The sequence below is a fragment of the Mirounga angustirostris genome, unplaced genomic scaffold (genome assembly GCF_029215605.1).
Source record: "Mirounga angustirostris isolate CCGP_5_RB_7025 unplaced genomic scaffold, mMirAng1.0.hap1 SCAF_2, whole genome shotgun sequence".
Lineage (NCBI taxonomy): Eukaryota > Metazoa > Chordata > Mammalia > Carnivora > Phocidae > Mirounga > Mirounga angustirostris.
The window spans coordinates 5,539,291-5,556,761 of record NW_026991710.1 but is presented as its reverse complement, the minus strand read 5'-3'; the positions used below and the strand labels follow the sequence as shown (position 1 = coordinate 5,556,761).

General features: G+C 53.1%; 1 protein-coding gene across 3 annotated transcripts in view; it reads left to right on the top strand.

The window, feature by feature from the left end:
* STK32B (serine/threonine kinase 32B) overlaps positions 1-17,471 on the top strand; it is a 376,962-nt gene that overhangs the window by 339,947 nt on the left and 19,544 nt on the right. For all 3 annotated transcript variants that reach the window (XM_045881506.3, XM_045881505.3, XM_064584257.1), the window contains 4 exons: positions 4,074-4,177; positions 11,425-11,541; positions 14,178-14,303; positions 17,084-17,215. In XM_045881506.3, the coding sequence (XP_045737462.1) occupies positions 4,074-4,177; positions 11,425-11,541; positions 14,178-14,303; positions 17,084-17,215 (479 nt within the window). The remainder of the gene's footprint in view (positions 1-4,073; positions 4,178-11,424; positions 11,542-14,177; positions 14,304-17,083; positions 17,216-17,471) is intronic.

Sequence of the window (17,471 nt, the reverse complement as noted above, 5' to 3'; positions counted from 1 at the left end):
ACTGAATGCCGGACCACGGAAGTTAGATTCACTTAACCACACAGGCTGCCAGCCCTAGTCCCTTCCATCGCTCCACCAAAACTTAAAAAAGACTCCAGGATCAAGTCACATTTCCAAGCCATGTTTGTTATTGAGTTAGGCCACTTTTGAGAGCCAGTAAAGCACATGAGCCCGTTAAAGGCTCTGACAAGTCCAGCAGGAAGGAACGTGGTTGAACCTCATCATTTCCCAGACACGTTTGACCTCAGAATCCCTCCTCCTCCAAAATGTATTCGCCTCACAAGAATCAAGTGGTATTCCCAGGAACACAGATTGTGAGACAGCCCTGAGGACAGGAAGACCTTTAAGCTGACTGCTACCATGGTCTGTGTCCCATATCAGAAAACCAACTCCCCCATCAGCAGCAAGAAGAACAGACTGGAGAAGACAACTCTGGAGGCCTGAGGACTGGTGGGGAGGCCACCGGGAGGTCTGAGCAAGGGCTGCACGTCTGCGCAGAGGAGGAAGGGGTACAAGAGCCGTGCGGGGTAGAGTCACCTGGTGCCGACACTGGAATTTAACCATTACAACGATGGGATCCCTGAACCTGGGCGTCAGGATCCCGTAGAGCTGGGGGGTGGGTGGTCCAGGCAGCCTCTCCTCCCCATCCAGCCCGATGACAAGATGGTCTGCGAGGGACCCTTCATTTGTGCCATGCTGACTCTCCGAGGCCACAGGCTGTCTCTACTTCTGAGGCACGCAAGCAGTAAGCCGGACCAGCTCTGTGGCATCAGGGGTGGAAGAGCCGATCGATGTGCATTTATTAAACGCCTGCTGTGTACTTGGCCTGAGCACCTGGCCCTGGAAGGGTAGGAAGGTGTAAGGGTGCATCGGGACCCATCCTGGCGGTCACTTTAGTACAGGAGGAAGGACTTTGAGGTGAGAAAACCGAGAGAGGCGCACCCCAGGTCTGCCACACCAGCTGGATGGCCGGAGCGAGTTCCTAGCCCCTCTTATTCATTTCCTAGGGCTGCTCAACGACGTTCACAAACGTGGTGGCTTGAAACAGTAGTTCACTGTCTCAAAGTTCTGGAGGCCAAATCAATATTGAAGTGTCTGCAGGGCCATGCTCCCTTTGGAGGCTCTAGAAGAGGACCCCACCTTGCCTCTTGGGCCTCTGGTGGCTCCAGGGTTCCTGGGCTTGTGGCCCTCCAATCTCTGCCTCCTCCCATGGCCCTCTCCTTTCTCCTGTAAGGACGTCAGTAACTGGATTGAGGACGGGCCCTGCAATTTATCTTGAGACGGTTTTATCTGGAGATTCTTAATTATATCTGCAAAGACCCTGTTTCCAAATAGGGTCCCATTCACAGGTGCCAGAGGCTAACACTTGGATCCATCTTTAGAGGGGATACTATTTCAAGCTGCCACACCCTTCATGCCTCTACTTTCTTGTCTGAAAATGGAGATCATTACAGCACTTGTCTCATTGGGTGCTTGGGATGCTGGCGAGAGAGGTCACATGCATAAAACCCTCAGCAGAGGAAATGGACAACTGGTTGCTCTTATTCATTCATCCACATGTGAGAAGAGTCTCGTACCTGTCCTTGCAAATTTACACCTGCATGATGCTCTCGCTTCTACGCACTATGATTCCAGGCCACCAAAGCGGTCATTTTGGTGGCATATGGATTATGGCAAAAATGTTTTTAATGTTCTGTCATCAGTCCCAAGTGTGTAGGGGAGGAAAGAATGTCAGCGTCTCTGGGAGTGCAATCACAGGCCACAGATATTTGTCCTTTGGTTGGTCATGACAGCCAGGACAGAATGCTGCTTGTGCCCTGAATTCCAGATGGGCAGTGGCTACTGGGCATGACAAGGATTTATGGGGAGCACCTCGGCACACACAGCCATCCCTGCGCTCATGGGCGCCTTCCTGCCCCCTGCACTGTCTGAGAACATGGGCTGCGCCAGGACCCAGCCATCCAGGCCCCGGGAATGCACAGATAGCACAATGTTCCAGAACTCTTAGCACAGAGAAAAGAGGGCAGGTGCACAGACTGAGATGCAGGGAAGGAAGTCCCTCGAGATGGGAGCTCAGTTTCAGGCTCACGGTGGGATCCAGGTGGGAAGCAGAAGAGCACAGCTCAGGGCTAGTGCCTGCTAAGAAACCAAATACTTGCTCACAGGATGCTTAATGAACAGGTGAGATTGCCACCTCTGAAGTCAAGCTGATCTACAAGGGAAAGACTGGGCAGACATCTAGATGCTAAAAATACACAAGTCAGCGTCTGGATGAAATTTAGGATGGTCCCCGGCTTCTGGGCGATGGGGTGGATGGCGGTGAGGCTAAGCGTGACAGGGAGAGGAGATCGGAATGCCAATTCTACTAATGAAAGCCATGCCTGAGGTTTCTGGAGCACTCACTCCGGCCCAGCCGGGCAGCATATTCTCTTATTTAATCCTCATAACAGCCCAATGAAGAAACTGTTCTTATTACCCACATTTCACCAGACTGAGGCAAAGAGAAGTTTACGTAACTTGTTAAACTCAGGTCCAGCCACACTGACCTGCTTCCTGTTCCCCAGCATAGCCCGTCGGTTTGTTTGTAAGGCTCAGATAACCGAAGGGGACATTTCCTCCAATTCCCAATGCTGCCTCCCCCTAATTTGGACTGAGTATCTTTGTGTACTTAAAGAAATGTTGATATGAACCTTACTTCAAACAAGGATGCTGTCCATGCATGAGGCACACCTCAGCTTGGCACTTCCCGGCTGTGACATCCTTCATGCCGCTGGCCCTCTCTGAACCTCATCTGTAAAATGGGCCCCAGGCAAACATGACCCTGTGGGCTCTTGTGAAGAGGTTCTCGTTAGAACCAGAGGGGGAACGTGCGCTCTAAGATACGGAGCAAATGGGGAGCATCGCCACAGGGCAGCCGGAGTCTGGCCGCTGGCTGCTAACCCAAGAGCCCAGATGGGAGCGTGCGTGTCCTGCCCCGCCTGCCTCATCCAGCCCTCCCCGTTCCCATGCCCGCTGAATGCCAGTCTGAAAATTGAGCTGAAACATCTTTAATCACAACATGTTGTGGTTCCAAGGGACAGATTTTGTCTGCCCTGACAACTGTAAAATGGAATTACGTCTGCAAGTTAATTTGCTGGAAAGGATCCACATTTCACAAAATTTTCCTGGAAGCCAATACGAGCAATTAGAGCGTGGACGCACTCCTGGCCTGGCGACTTGGGGGTGGAGCAATGAGATTAACGTACCACTCGGCACATTAGAGCATCTGAGGGCCCAGGGTACCCCAGGACAAGCACCCTGCCCTGAAGAACCAGCATCCACCACCCCGGGGCCTCCCGCCTTCACTTTTTGTTCGGCTGAGGTGAAATTCACAGAACAGAATGACCCATTTCAAAGGAACAATTCTGTGGCTTTCAGTACATTCTCAATGTTGTGTGACTACCACCTCTCCCTGGTTCCAGAACATTGTCATCTCCCCCAGCGGACATCCACTAAACAGTTACTGCTCCCCATCTTCCCGAACCGGGCCGCCCCCAACCTGCCTCCTGTCTCTGGGGATTTACCTGCCCCGGGAGTTTCATATCCCACCTGTGCCAAACTAAGACTGTTTCCTGCAAGAGGCAACAGTCTCCATGGGTTCAGGCGTCGCCAGTTGTTGGGATGCCTGACCCGGTGTTGGCGCCAGAAGCGGGGGGACATTTACGAGGTGCGGTTTCTTCATCTTAACTCAGATCTTACCCCACCCGTGTTCACGCTGACAGTGATTCATGCTCCACCCATCCACCTCCTTCAGGGGGCTTTCCCCGCCTCTGCCCTAGCAGACCCCCTCCACCACACACTGGAGCACCCCTACGCCCCCCAGGGGCCACACCAGTGTTTCCTGTGATGCCTGGGACTCGTTCTCGAGCCCGCTCGTGGCTTACGGAGGGCAGGAGCCACATGGCACGGTGGACGGAGTCCTGGCTTTGCCCTCTGAGAGGCTGGGTTCCTGTCCCCCTCAGGTCCCCTCTGTGAGGGGCGGTGAGTGTAAACTGTGGCATGCGGTGACCTTCTCTCTGTCCTGTCTTTGGCAGCCCCGGAAGTGTTCCAGGTGTATGTGGACGGAGGCCCCGGCTACTCGTACCCCGTCGACTGGTGGTCCCTGGGTGTCACGGCCTATGAGCTGCTGAGGGGCTGGGTAAGACACGTATCTGCGTGGGCAACATGGGGAGCCCCGGAAGTCGGGGCTCAGGTCAGACCGGACCTGGGTGCTGTTGGCCGGCCACGCGGCTGGGAAGGAGCCCACGCGCGGAGTCAGAGGCCCTGGGTCCCGGTTCTGATGGCCCGTGTGCCTGAGGTCCCTGAGCATGAGCGGGGCCCGGAGCGAGCTTCCGGTCCAGCCGCCTCCTTCTGCTCGTGGGGAAATGGATGTTCACAGGGGAAGGTCTTACGTAAAGGTCAGCATCTCGTCAGTGGCAGTTCGAACACCTTGGCATCGTGATTTCATTTAATAGCTGGCGATAACTAATGGCAACTGATAACTCAATTTTACTTCTAGAAAGAATTATGACAAACCAATTTTGAAGCCTTTTTCTTTGCACAAGTATTACTGGAAAGTGAGTGATACCACTGAACCTTGGTTTCCTTCTTGGTACAACGGCGATAAAAGCCTTCAGTCTGTTTCATGAGGCTGAGGTTACCGTGGGATCACTCCGCCCCGCGACGGAGACCCAGGGTTTGCATTTTAACTCGCCTTCGCTTCTCCAGACCCCGGCGCAGAGCCACTGGCTACGTGATTGTGTCCACGCACGCTGAGGTCAGTGGGGGTGCACTCCTGGAGGGCAGGGGTGGCCCGTGCGGGTGATAAACAGTAAGGAATGAATGAATGAATGATGAGAGCAGTTTGCAAACCATCAAAGCCATGTGAGTGCAAATAAGTATTATTACTTTTCATCCTGTAGTTTAACAACTATTTTCTGCTCTTGATCTCAGTTACTTCCTCTGAATTCCTCAAAAGCATAATTACTATACATGATGTTTTTAGAATTAAAAATATACATATATATGTATATATGTATGTATATATATATATATACACACACACATATATATATAAGAACTTGTTTTCTCAGGCACCGAGTGAAAAAGTTCATCTTCTTCTTGGCTGGTCCCTTTGTCATCTGCTGGTTTCACTGATGCACACAGTCAGGAGGCAGTTTGAGGGTCCTGAAAGCTATATGAACCAGAGGACACAGGCATCCTCCAGATGCTGTTTATCTGACGTCCTCAGTCATACAAATGCCCTCGGCAAGCAGTTGCCCCAAGCATGATTGGATATTCATCAGCTGAAAGTACCTTCTCTATGTTAAATAAAAATCAGTTGAGTAAATTTGAAGATCTAATTGGCTTCATTAAACGATCTGTGAGTCGAGCAGCGCCCCATCTCGCTCGTTGCGAGGTGTTCCAAGGAGTCCTGAGAAATGGAAGGGTTTTATAGGAGGGTGGGGCAAGACGTTATTAGCAAAAGAAAAAGATTCTTTTAGGCAAAGAGCTTTCTAGGGGACAAGGCAAGCTGTCTTATCATCAGATTATCCGTCTTACTTCGCGGGGTGGAGAGGACCCAGGGGGCAGACTCCAGGCCAGGATTGAAAAATTCCCAAATCACCAGTTAAGATGACATTTCTGGGAGAGGTTGGACCTGCAATTAGATATGTATTAGGCCCTGATTTGGGAACTCGTTCTAAGGGACAGCATTTTGGGGCCTGTGGATTTTGTGTTGTGGTTTTTTTTTTAAACATCTGCCACTCCTCACAGGTCAGAACAGTTAATAGATGATGACTTGGCAAAAAGCCCCAAGGATAGAGTGGTTCTTGCTGGTTCCAAAATAAATCGTTTCATTTTCAATGCGGCAGAGTTTTCTACTCAGAGATCCAAATGCCGCGTTCAAGGGAGGAAAGAGAAGCCCCAGTGGGATCGGGGGCTTGGATGTAGTCGTGGAGTGACTGAATGAAAGAATGCCTGTTCTGTGCTTGTGTTAACCTTTCTCACAAATGTCTGGGTCTGGCTTCACCTTGGACAGGTTTATGCAAACAGTTAATTCTCTGTTTTTCATACATACAGGAAACGATCCCATTTGGTAAAAAAACCATACCGAGACGCACACGTGCTTGTCTCTGGGGTGTGTAGATGGCTGTCCCTCCCCCCCAGAATTCCTCCATCATGTCAGTGACAGCATCCCTGATGAGTGGTCATCCACCTCTTTGTTCCTTGATTCCCTCAAAACCCAGGGAGTTTCTTACCTCCCAAAGATGAAAGCCATAATGGGAATTTTCTGGTGTGTGTATTCTAGGATGTTGGAGTTGGAAACAGAATGGGTAAGATCAGGACAGTCTGCTGGCTAAGGACCCAGGAATACTCTAGTCCCAGTCTGAAAAACAGCCGTCTCTTCCCAAATGCTCTGTAGGGAGAGCCGAGGAATCGAGTGTCATCAATGGGCTTAAAATCTCAGCACAGAGACTCCCATGAGCCTGGGTGGATCTTATAGTCTGAACCAGGGACGTAAGTAGGATCTCTGAGCCCAAAGTAGAATCTTAGTCCTCACTCCGCACACCTGCTGAGTGAAAGAAAGAGACCCAAGATTGTGCCGCCTGGAAAGTTCCCTGTTAGAGTACAGATCCCTTGGTCTCCCTGGACTGCGACCACACCCTCTGATTAGAGGGGAGAGGATTCCCCGCCCACAGACCCAGAGAAGGGCCTTAGAGACCTCAGCACGCTGTTGTCCCCTTTTCCGCCTGCCAGGCTCCAGATGGCATCCCCGACAGGTGATCACCCACCTGTTCACTGGTTCCCCTCAGCATCCAGGGAGCTCCTTACGTCCAGAAAGAACCTGTTTCCTTTTCTGACAGCTTTAAGGGCTAGAAAGTGTTTCCTCTCACTCAACTGAAAGCTGCCTCCTCATTACAGACAAAGAGGATCTTAGAGGAATTCACAGGGTCAAACCCTAGCTCTACCACGTACCTCGTCGGTGATCTTAACCAAAGCTCGTAAACAGATTGAGTGCTAACAATCCTCATCTGTTAACTGGGGGAAAAAAATTAATAATAATATTTACCCAACAGGGTTGCTTTGAGAATTAAGTCATTTCGATGGTGCTGATTAGTCAGCACGTGCCTGATGAATGTCAGCAGGATTCCGCTCCTGGCTGTGATTCTTGCCCTGGGGGGCCTGCCAGCAGGCCGGCGTCCTCTCTGACTTAGCACCTTTCCATGCTGGAGCAAGCACTGGGAGTGGAGGCTGGGTCACGCCTGGTGGATGAGCGCCGCAGGGGGAAGGCCCCGGGGCCCCGTGAGCAGAGATCTGTGCTCCCTTCCTCACTCGGGGCTCCTCGGGGCTCTGATTCTGGCTCAGTCACTGATCTCCTCTGAGCCCCGGCTTCCTCCATCATGAAATGGGGATCATGAGGCCGACCCATGGGCCACGGTGGGGATGGCGTGAGAAAATGCGGCAGAGCACACACCGCATCCCGCCTGTGTGTTAGCTACGCTCCCGGCAATGACTCTGAGGTAGGATGATGCACATCAAGTGCTGATGACTTGCTCACAGGAACCTGGAGAATACCTGAAGGAACAGACATCTAAGCTGGGTCACAGAGGAGCTGCTGGAGGGAACAGTGTGGGTACAGATGGGGAAGAGCCGCTGTGGTGGACGCAGCAAACATGGTTGACTGACCAGCATTCAGAGGACAGTCGGGGGACAGTCCGTAGAAGCCTCTGAGGTCAGCTGGAGACACTCGGGGTTACCAGGTAGGCAGTGGTGCTGTCGGTGGACGTGGGGCACGGTGGTTGAGCGAGTGTCCTTTGCAGTCACCCATTTCCGGGCTCACATCCTGGCTTTGCCACATGGTCTCTGAATGCTCTGGGGTGAGCCCATTCCTCATCTACCAAGTGGGCGGGCAGGATTTCAGGCCCAAAGCACAGGGCTCCTCGACTTCAGCACGGTGGACACGTGGCGCTGGGGACTGCTTTGTGCTGGGGGCAGTCCTGTGCAGTGCAGGATGCTAGCAGTGTCCCTGGCCTCTCCCTACCAGATGCCGGCAGAAATCTCCCCCACTGCGTTATGGCAACCAAAAATATCTCCCAACATCATCCACTAGCCCCTGGGGAACAGACTGTCTCCGCTTGCGGACCACTGCCATAGAGTAACCAAGAGGACTAAATGAGATCCTGAGTGCCAGGCTCATGACACATTGCTTTGCACAGAGTGGGCTCTCGATGTAAACAAAGGGTGGGGCCCCCCAACCCCCCCATGGTGCCCTGAGGCCTTGTACCCTCTCTGCTTCTTCCCAGCCACCTCCCTGACCTTGCCTTTGACCCCAGTCAACTCATCTCCTTGGGGTCTTGTAGACAGAGAAGGTCTAGGGTGCAGAGAGGTGATGAATAAAGAGGGTGTGTGGAGCTCCCCTAGAGGCTGCAGTGCAGAACGAAGAACTGGGTCTACACCCCCTGGATGGGCTCAACCGCAGAGCAGAACAGGGAGTGTAATGGTAATGGTGTACAAAGCTGATGGAGAGAGGCAGTCCTCAAGTTGAACACAGACTTCTGGTCCCTTGGTAAAGAGACAGAGAGAGCAGTGTGCCAGGAGTCAGAACCTGGGAGGAAATGGACTCTGTGACCTCACTCTCTGGGTTTTCTGTCTCCATTAAGGGAGGGGAAAGAGCGTGTGGGTTGTTCCAAGGTTTTCAGGCTGTGTTTCCTGGATCTCTAGGACCCAGCAGAGGTGGTTCAACAGTTCTGGGGGGTGGGGAATGCTTCTTCTGGCTTTGGAGATTTCATAACCCGAGAAAGTGTTCCTCACTTTCATCTGTTCCGTGTTTGGGATTTGGAGTAAAAAGGTTTTGGGGGAAAAAAAAACATTGGATTAGATGGTCCTCAAAGCCCAGCTCAGCTGTAACAGCTCAAATAACAAGTCTATAGCAATTCTTGTCCCCTCTCTTCGATTTCTCCGTAAATTGGCATTTTTTGTAAACTGAGTTCAGTCCTGGAATAGAGACCCACCTGCACTCCATAATGAGTATATCTGGTGCCCTGCTGCTAAAATCACTTTCCCCAGCAGTACATGTAATTACTTTACCTTAGAAATGCCACTTGCTTTTCTGAGTCAACACATCCTAAGGCCAATACATGAGAACCAAGCTTCAATAGAATTCTTTCCCCGAGCAGGTGAAATAGTGATCTCAGGATTTGCTGATATTCTCGTAGAAGGAGCTGGGCTTCTCTGCAACCACCCACATGGACGAAGGCTGAGCCTAGAGCCACAAGCTGCAGAGCATATCCCATGCCTGGTGTTCCCAGCTTATCTGTGAATGTATTTAACCACTGTGTTGGCCTCGTGGCTTATCAGGGTTACCATAATGATGACCCTTGTTACTCTTATTGGTCTGGTTCCCTCCAGAAGCAGAGAGGACAGAGCTAGAGAGTGGTGGGTTTGGAGAGGGGATGGAAAAGCAGATTGATGGGTGCCTTGAGGCAACCAAGAAGGAATGACAGAATGCAGTGTGAATGATGAGAAAAACCTTCCTATTTGTTGTTGGCTGGTTCTCCAGCCAAGCGCTCGGCCAGGCGGGCTCTGGTGTCGGAGAAACAGCAGGGAAGGAGAACCTGCATCTCTGTGGGATGGGGGCAGGGTCGCTGTTTGTCTTCCAGCCTCAGTGTCCCGACTTCTAAAATGAGGAGGTGAGACTGCTCCATCTCCCAAGCTCCTCCCACCTCCAGGTACCGCTGGGACAGGATGGGAGGAACGGTTTCTCCAGAAGCAAAAAGTTGGGGAGAAGCGATCCGCAACAGTCCAGAAACCGCCGTCTCCGCTCTCCATGTTCACTCCTGTTATTTCTAATCATGGTAGCTGCTACTGGTCAAGTGAGGCGGGTCCTGCGAAGGCAGGGGAAGGCAACAGCCTCAGGAAGAAATTCTAAAGTGTTCTTTACTGTAGCCCTACTCCACTTCCCATGACATTGGAAGAAAATGTTTGAAGACATATGTAAAAAATGTTAGCATGTCTAGTTAGCTGGCCTTTCTAGGGAGCCCACAGGTTTTGGCTTTGCTCTGCAGATTATAGGACAAAAGGGGGAGTTCCCAATTCGATTGACAGAAGAAAGAGGAGGAGAGGTCAGGAAAAGGTCCCCTTCTGGGTAGGCGCATCGGAAGGCACAGCCGTCTTCCCCAGGGGAGCCCCATTTGATGAAGATAAAGATGCTCCTCCGTCGCAGGGGTTCATCACCCATCCAGGGCTCGGGATGCCCTCACCTCCTTGGGCTGGCACTTCCTATGAGCAGCAACCCTGTGGGAATCCCAATTCCACAGGGCTGGGGCCAGCGCTTTAAGAGCCACGTGAGCGCAGTACAGGCTCCACCCCCTTGCAGCTGTCCAATCAGTGGTTGCGGATGGATGGACTCATCAAGCTTGTCATCGTGCTCTGCGGGATGGCGGAGGCTGCCGGAGAGCCTGAGAACACAGACATGAGTACCAGACAAGCCCACCCCCGAGGATGCCCCAGCAGGAATTTCGTAGCAGACAATCAGGTTCATGCGGACAACTATGAATTCACTGCTCTCGGTTTCTCTAGTTGGTGGGCCACACGTGCTCCAGAAGTGACTGCCTGTTCCAGCCCTGAGCCACTTGACCGTGATGCAAACCTCAAAGCATCTTGGCGCATGGAGCTGGGTGGAGGGTGAAGAGGGGGAGAGAACCTGGGTGGGGGAGCAGGTGCAGAGTTCAGACAGTGTGCAAGCTCTGTACCCAGGGTCCCATCCCAAGTTTTGAGAGGTTCTTGGAAGCAAGAAACTGCCCAAGCAATGTTGGAAAAAGACACCAGGAGGTTTAATGCTCTGCCAAGCTGGCCAGTTGGAGAACAGAGTTATGCATCCTCACTGGGGGAGAGGGGGGAAGGTGGTAGGTAGATGCCTGGCGTCCCCCCATCCATCCACCCTACCGGACCCAGACCTTGGTGATTCTGGCGCTGTGCACTCCTGGCCAGCTCAGCCAGTGCTGGGAAATACGGTGTGAGGCCCACCAGCAGGTAGGGGCCTTGACTGGAGGTGACGCTGGGTGTCCAGTGGATGGTGAGAGCCACCCCATCCCCAGGCCTGGAGCAGGGACTCAGGAGTTAGGCTGTTGGGTGTGGATCCTGCCTCTGCCACTTACCGGGTATGTGACCTTGCCAAGTTCATTTAAGCTCCAGCACCCACCTGCTGAGTTCTGGCTCCACCTTGCAGGCCTGGTCCCTGTTGGCACATGGGTAGGGCCACCTGCTCTGCAGTGGAAGAGGAACGCCCACTGTTAGGTGAAGGGAAAGAATAAGCCACCCCCTGGTGTCTACACCATTTTAACCGCATCGCGGTGTCTTCCGACTGGCTTCTCTCTGACTCCCTGTCTGGTCCTTTGCTTGCAGAGACCATATGAAATCCACTCGGCCACACCCATTGATGAGATCCTCAACATGTTCAAGGTGGAGCGCGTCCACTACTCCTCCACGTGGTGCAAAGGCATGGTGGCACTGCTGAAGAAGGTAAGGGGACAGCCACCAGCCGGCCAGGCCTGGGGGCCGAAGTCAGTGCAGAAAGAGGCCTCCCAGCACATTCAGGCATGAGACAAGGAACGGAATGCCAGTGGTGGGCTGGATAAAGTAGGCAGAGCGCTCACACCACATCATAAGCCCACTCACAGTCTCGCGTCCAGGATCACAGAGCCACTGGGTGCTAGAGTCCGCTTGGAGACACATCTGCGGCAACAGGGCCCCGGGCTCTTTTCACTCCACTACAGGCTCCTAATAAATAGAAATACTTAACACATACGGCTCTTTAAAATTGTTGCCACGGATGGTCTTTTAAGTCGCTGAGCTTTAAGAAATGGGGCATCTCCTGACTTTTTCCAGGAGATCGAATTGACTAGAACAAAGCACTGGGTCCCCAAGGGTGTCCCCTGGGCCAGCAGCAGCAGGAGAAGCAGCAACCGCGGGGAGCGTGTTGGAAATGCAGATTCCCAGGCGCCACCCAGACCTTCTGACTCAGAAACTCTGGGGGTGGGGGGGGCCCTGTGGTTTGTATTTCCATCAGCTTCCCGGGTGGTTCTGAAGCCCGCTCGAGTTTGGCGCAGTAGGGCTCCGGTGCCCTCCTTTGGAGGCTGGCATTTAGCTTTCCTGCCTCGGGATCCCCCGAGATGCTCAGGGTGGATGGAGTCTGGCACGTGGTTGGGACCCAGTCATTTGTAGAAGGACGACGGTAACGGCGGCCAGCAGTGCTTGAGGGAATGTCGTGTTCTGGGCTGGGCGCTGGCTCTTCGCAGTCCTCACAGCCCTGGGAGCCCATATTAGAGGTGAGAACACAGAGGCTCAGGAGGGCACAGTCCCGTCCGCACCACAGGGCTGTCTGAGGGCGGAGGCGAGGTTTGAATCCAGGCTCTCCCCGCTCCAGACACCGCTGTTCTTCCCTACACCGCTGGCCATGACTAAGCTGCTTTAGAGGAGATTCAGTACTTGCTTCTTGGAAGTCAGGGGTCCTTAGAACCCACTGCTGACTAGAATCACCTGGATGCCCTACGCCCATGCCAGTGCCTGCCCCCCTCCCTGCCCCCTGCACCCAGGGGCACTGCTTGTCCTGAACAGGGAACTCCCATGGAGCATGGGAGTGGAGTGTCTGTTTAAAGCTGCACCTGGGACGCCTGGGTGGCTCAGTTGGTTGAGCGACTGCCTTCGGCTCAGGTCATGATCCTGGAGTCCCTGGATCGAGTCCCGCATCAGGCTCCCTGCTCAGCAGGGAGTCTGCTTCTCCCTCTGGCCCTCCCCCCTCTCATGTGCTCTCTCTTATTCTCTCTCTCTCAAATAAATAAATAAAATCTTAAAAAAAAAAAAATAAAGCTGCACCTGCTGTTCTGGGGCAGCCCCTGGGAGAAGGCTGCCATGACCAGCAGATAGGATTTTGCCAGGTGTCCTCACATGGTGTGACCGCAGCCTGCTCGCTGGGCACAGCTGGGAGATTTCTGCAGTGTCAGGGGACGGGTGGGGGCGCTCAGCAAACCGGCAGGGGCGCTCTGACTTCTAGCTCCCACCTGTTGGCAGCCGGGTGCCACACCCCCCTTAGCATTGGCCAGGCCCTTACCAGTCACCTTGGGTCCCATCCTAATCATGCGCTGGAAAAGGAAGAGTTGCCTTCCTTCTCTAGAGGAGGAAACAGGTGCACAGCCGTCAGCAGCCTGTCCGCGCCTCGCAGCTGGGGTGGGGGTGGGAGTGGGGGGTTGGCAGGCCCGGGGCAAGGGCCCCTGTCTGGCACTGTTAGCCCAAGTGTTCTTGGTGCTGGGTAAGCCAGTATGTATTTGAAAAGCTGAAAGCCCCATTTGGGTGCAAGGTAGTACTGCGTGGCTGTTTTTTATATATACTGCATTATCCCGTATTAGCAAAACTTCTATCTGAGGCGAAGCTAAAATTTATACCCCTGGCTACAAATGAGGCCACTCCATCAGGCCACAGAGGTCACCACAGAGCTGCCCAGGGATAAATTCTATTACACTTTCTCGCACATCCGCTACCAAGCTGACAGTCTCAAGATGAGGTGGCTAATTCTTTTTATATTTAATTGGAAGCCTCTGCAGACATCAGCGCCAGTGGGATGTCATGGGCACTAGTCCCCAGGGACGGCACAGTGGCTGAAAATCCAGGTGCTGCCGAAGAGTCTCTTTCTGGGTGACCATTTGGAAGCAGCCTGCCCTCTGGGTTCCTCTCTGGCGACAGAGGGCTGAGTGTAGGTGATGCTTCCGACAATGGCAACACAGAGCACAGAATTAATGGAGCATAAAAAGCAGAGGCACCGGGCGCCTGGGTGGCTCAGTCGTTAAGCGTCTGCCTTCGGCTCAGGTCATGATCCCGGGGTCCTGGGATCGAGCCCCACGTCGGGCTCCCTGCTCAGCGGGAAGCCTGCTTCTCCTTCTCCTTCTCCCACTCCCCCTGCTTGTGTTCCCTCTCTAGCTGTCTCTCTCTCTCTGTCAAATAAATAAAATAAAATCTTAAAAAAAAAAAAAAAAGATTCAGCTTTTAAAAGAAAAAAAAAAAGCAGAGGCACCTTCATTTTTGCTAGATTTCCACCTTCGGGGTCCCCGTTAACCTCAGCGGGGCACATAGCTCAGGCAAGCACATTTGCCCTCTGCCCACAGCTCCTGACCAAGGACCCCGAGAGCCGCCTGTCCAGCCTCGGTGACGTTCAGAGCGCACCCTACTTGGCCGACATGAACTGGGATGCTGTGTTCGAGAAGGCGCTGACGCCCGGCTTCGTGCCTAATGTGAGTGGGGGTATGGTCCACTGGCATGCCATCCCTCTGCGGGGTCCCCTGCCCTGCTCTGGAGGAACACCCCGAAGCTGGCCGGGGAGGCCTCTGCTGGCCATGGCCACAGGAGCTCCAAAGGGTTCACATTACGCAGAGATCGACTGTGGATTTGGACCTCTTTTCCAAGATTCCACCTGGGAAGCTTCTCTCCTTGTAGAACGTCTTTGTGGGCACAGAGCTTCCTTTCTTTTATTGAATCACACCCACCGTGTGCGCAGGTCCAGGCACTCGGGGGGAGAATCACACCAACCTATGTGCATCCACCCACCTGTTCATCCACCCACCCACCGATCCAGCTGGCCTGTATTCACTGAATACCTGCATATGCAGGCACTGCGTGTGACCCGAGGGGAACCCCTATAAAGAAAGCAGTCTTGGTGCCCATTGTCAGGGAGCTTGCAGATGAGAGCAGGCCTCCTCAACTGTGCTACAGTTAGTTGGCCTTACGACCAGGCGATTCTTGGGTGGGGGCCTGTCCCGTCCATCGGAGACTAGCGGCATCCCTGGACTCTACCCGCAAAGTGCTCGTAGTCCTCCCCAGCTGTGACAACCAAAACCATCTGCAGACATTGCCAAGCACCCCTGGCGACAGCTGCCCCCTGTTGACAGCCAGTGCGCTAGGAATTTTGTCCCAATAATAAGCCAATCAACATACAAAGGCACCTATAGTGACTCAGGGCTGGGTCCTGGAGGGAGACTGCAGGCTGTCCCACCTGGGGGCACAGGCCGTAGAGACTTGGGTGCACTCCCACCTCTGTGACCTCGGGTGTACACCGGAAGGGATTCTTCACCTCGGGTCACTGGGGAGATGAGAGAGATCACACACACACACACACACACACACACACACACACACACCGAACTTGGGAAGAGTAAATGCCAAGACTCGGAGCAGAACCTGGTACTCAGTGAGCCCTCAGTAAATACCACCCTGGTAATGGCTGTTTTAATTAATAAACCTGCTGGAGCTCTGGACTCACTTCCCTTGGTTGGCTTCCCTCAGAATGCGCACTCCGGATATGCCAGAGAAATAGGCTAGCCTCCTTGGTGGTCCTCTTCTGCCCGTTGTACACCAGGTTGCCAAAACCCAGGGATCTCGATGCAGTCCTTTGTATGGAGCACAAATTGCCTAAAGCTGTCTCCCTGTTGCCAGGGCTGAGCCTTCCCCAAGGCTGTGTGCCAGATGCCTGAGTGACCCTTGGGGCCAACATGGGTTGTGTCCATCAGCCTTTTGTAGACCGCACCTCCTGCTCTTCCCCAAGCCCACCCAAACGCACTCATGCACACTCACAAGCACACGCACACCTGCACTCGTGCACACTTTCACACAAACACATGCAGAGGACCCCTGCTTCAGCCACACCCGGACGCCTGCCGTGTGCCCTCTGGCCACACTGTGTCTCAGCCACATACCTGTGCACACGCTACTTCCCCCTCTGGGGATGCCCTTCCTCTCCTTGTCCCCCGGCATCTCCTGTCCCTCCTTCAAGACCGCTTCAGACCCAGCGACTGGCCCATTTGAAGGTCTCGGTAACTGCATTCTGGAAGGGAGGCAGACTTAAGCATTGCCTCCGATGGGACACGCCCCAGGCCAGCCCCCCACCTCCTTACCTAGAGTGAATCGCAGCCTCTCTGATCCTCCACTGGACGGGTGCGTAGATGTACATGAGCAGTTAATATCGTTCTGTTACAGTGCGTCTGCCATCCCCTGAGAGCTTCGGAGGCCAGAGCCCATGTAGCCTGGGCTGGCCTCTGCCTGAGAGAGAGCCCAGAGCAATGGGTGGTGCTAGAAGGCACTAGAAGTTCTTGATGTGTGATTGTCACACAGATATAAATGGATGAATGATAATGGTCCAATGGGATTGAGTGTTCTGCGTGCCAGGCATTGTTCTAAAATTCCACGTGCATTATTTCATATAAGTTCCACGACAGGGAAGTGCTTCTCGTAGGTAGTATTCTCAGGTTAAGTAACTTGCCCACGATTACTCAGTGAGAAATTGACCACAGGGAGTCTATATCCAGAGCCTGCATTGAAAGGAATGAATGAGTGAGTGAATGAATGAATGAATGAATGAATGGCAAATAAATCAGGCCAGGAAAGACTTGGACCAGCTTTTTGGAAGAGGTCCCTGTGCACCTCCAGACTGTGGATGGCATAACCACCAGGCTGTATTGCCTGAGGGGACTGGCGTCCCTAGCTGGGTCCCAGGATGGACACGGCCACCTGACACCTTGGGTGCACAGTCCAGAAGTCAGGGAGACAAAATTCCTCCTAACCAAAGTGGGTGGAGCCTAGCCTGGCCCCAGCTGAGGGGTAAGAGGGAGCTGGCATGGGGAACTGGGAGGATTATGGCCATAAATGGCATTTTAAAACTAAATTATTAAAAAGGATAGTTACAGAAAAAATAGTCATAACATGAGAATGTGCGTGTGATAAAATAAGTGGGTAAGTCAGATTGGGAAACTGAACTCAGCCTGGCAAAAGGAACCTTCACAGGAAGGAGACTGAAGAGTCATGTAGATGTTAATGGGGTTGGGGGGATACGAGGATAAATGAATGAGGGCTGCAGGGAGAATGTGCTTCTCCTCACCAGAAAAAAAAGACGTAACTGTGTACCCCACTGTAGTAGTTAATCATTACGTTGAATGAATGATGGATGGAATGAATGAATGAATGAATGTCCAAGGATGGGGGGAACCAAGACACTCGAGTCTGCTTTTCTGCTTGCTTTCAGAAGGGGAGATTGAACTGTGATCCCACATTTGAACTTGAAGAAATGATCCTCGAATCCAAGCCTCTTCACAAAAAGAAGAAGAGGTTGGCGAAGAACAGGTCCAAAGACGGCACGAAGGACAGCTGTCCTCTGGTGAGCGGGGTCTCAGGAGTGGACCCTGGGAGGGGAGGAATCCTAGACTCCAGGGAACAGAAAGGAGCGAGCCTGTTTTTAGGCATGTCACTCGGCCTCTCCACACACCTTCATTTGAAGTCAGTAAAATGGCTCCATCGATGGAGTGGTTTTTATAGCAAAACCAAGGGAATCGCTGCAGTGCATGTGTCCGTAGGAGCCGCTCACGTGGCCGTGAGTCCTAGTGCAGGGGCCTCGTGCATCTCTGGGCAGGAGT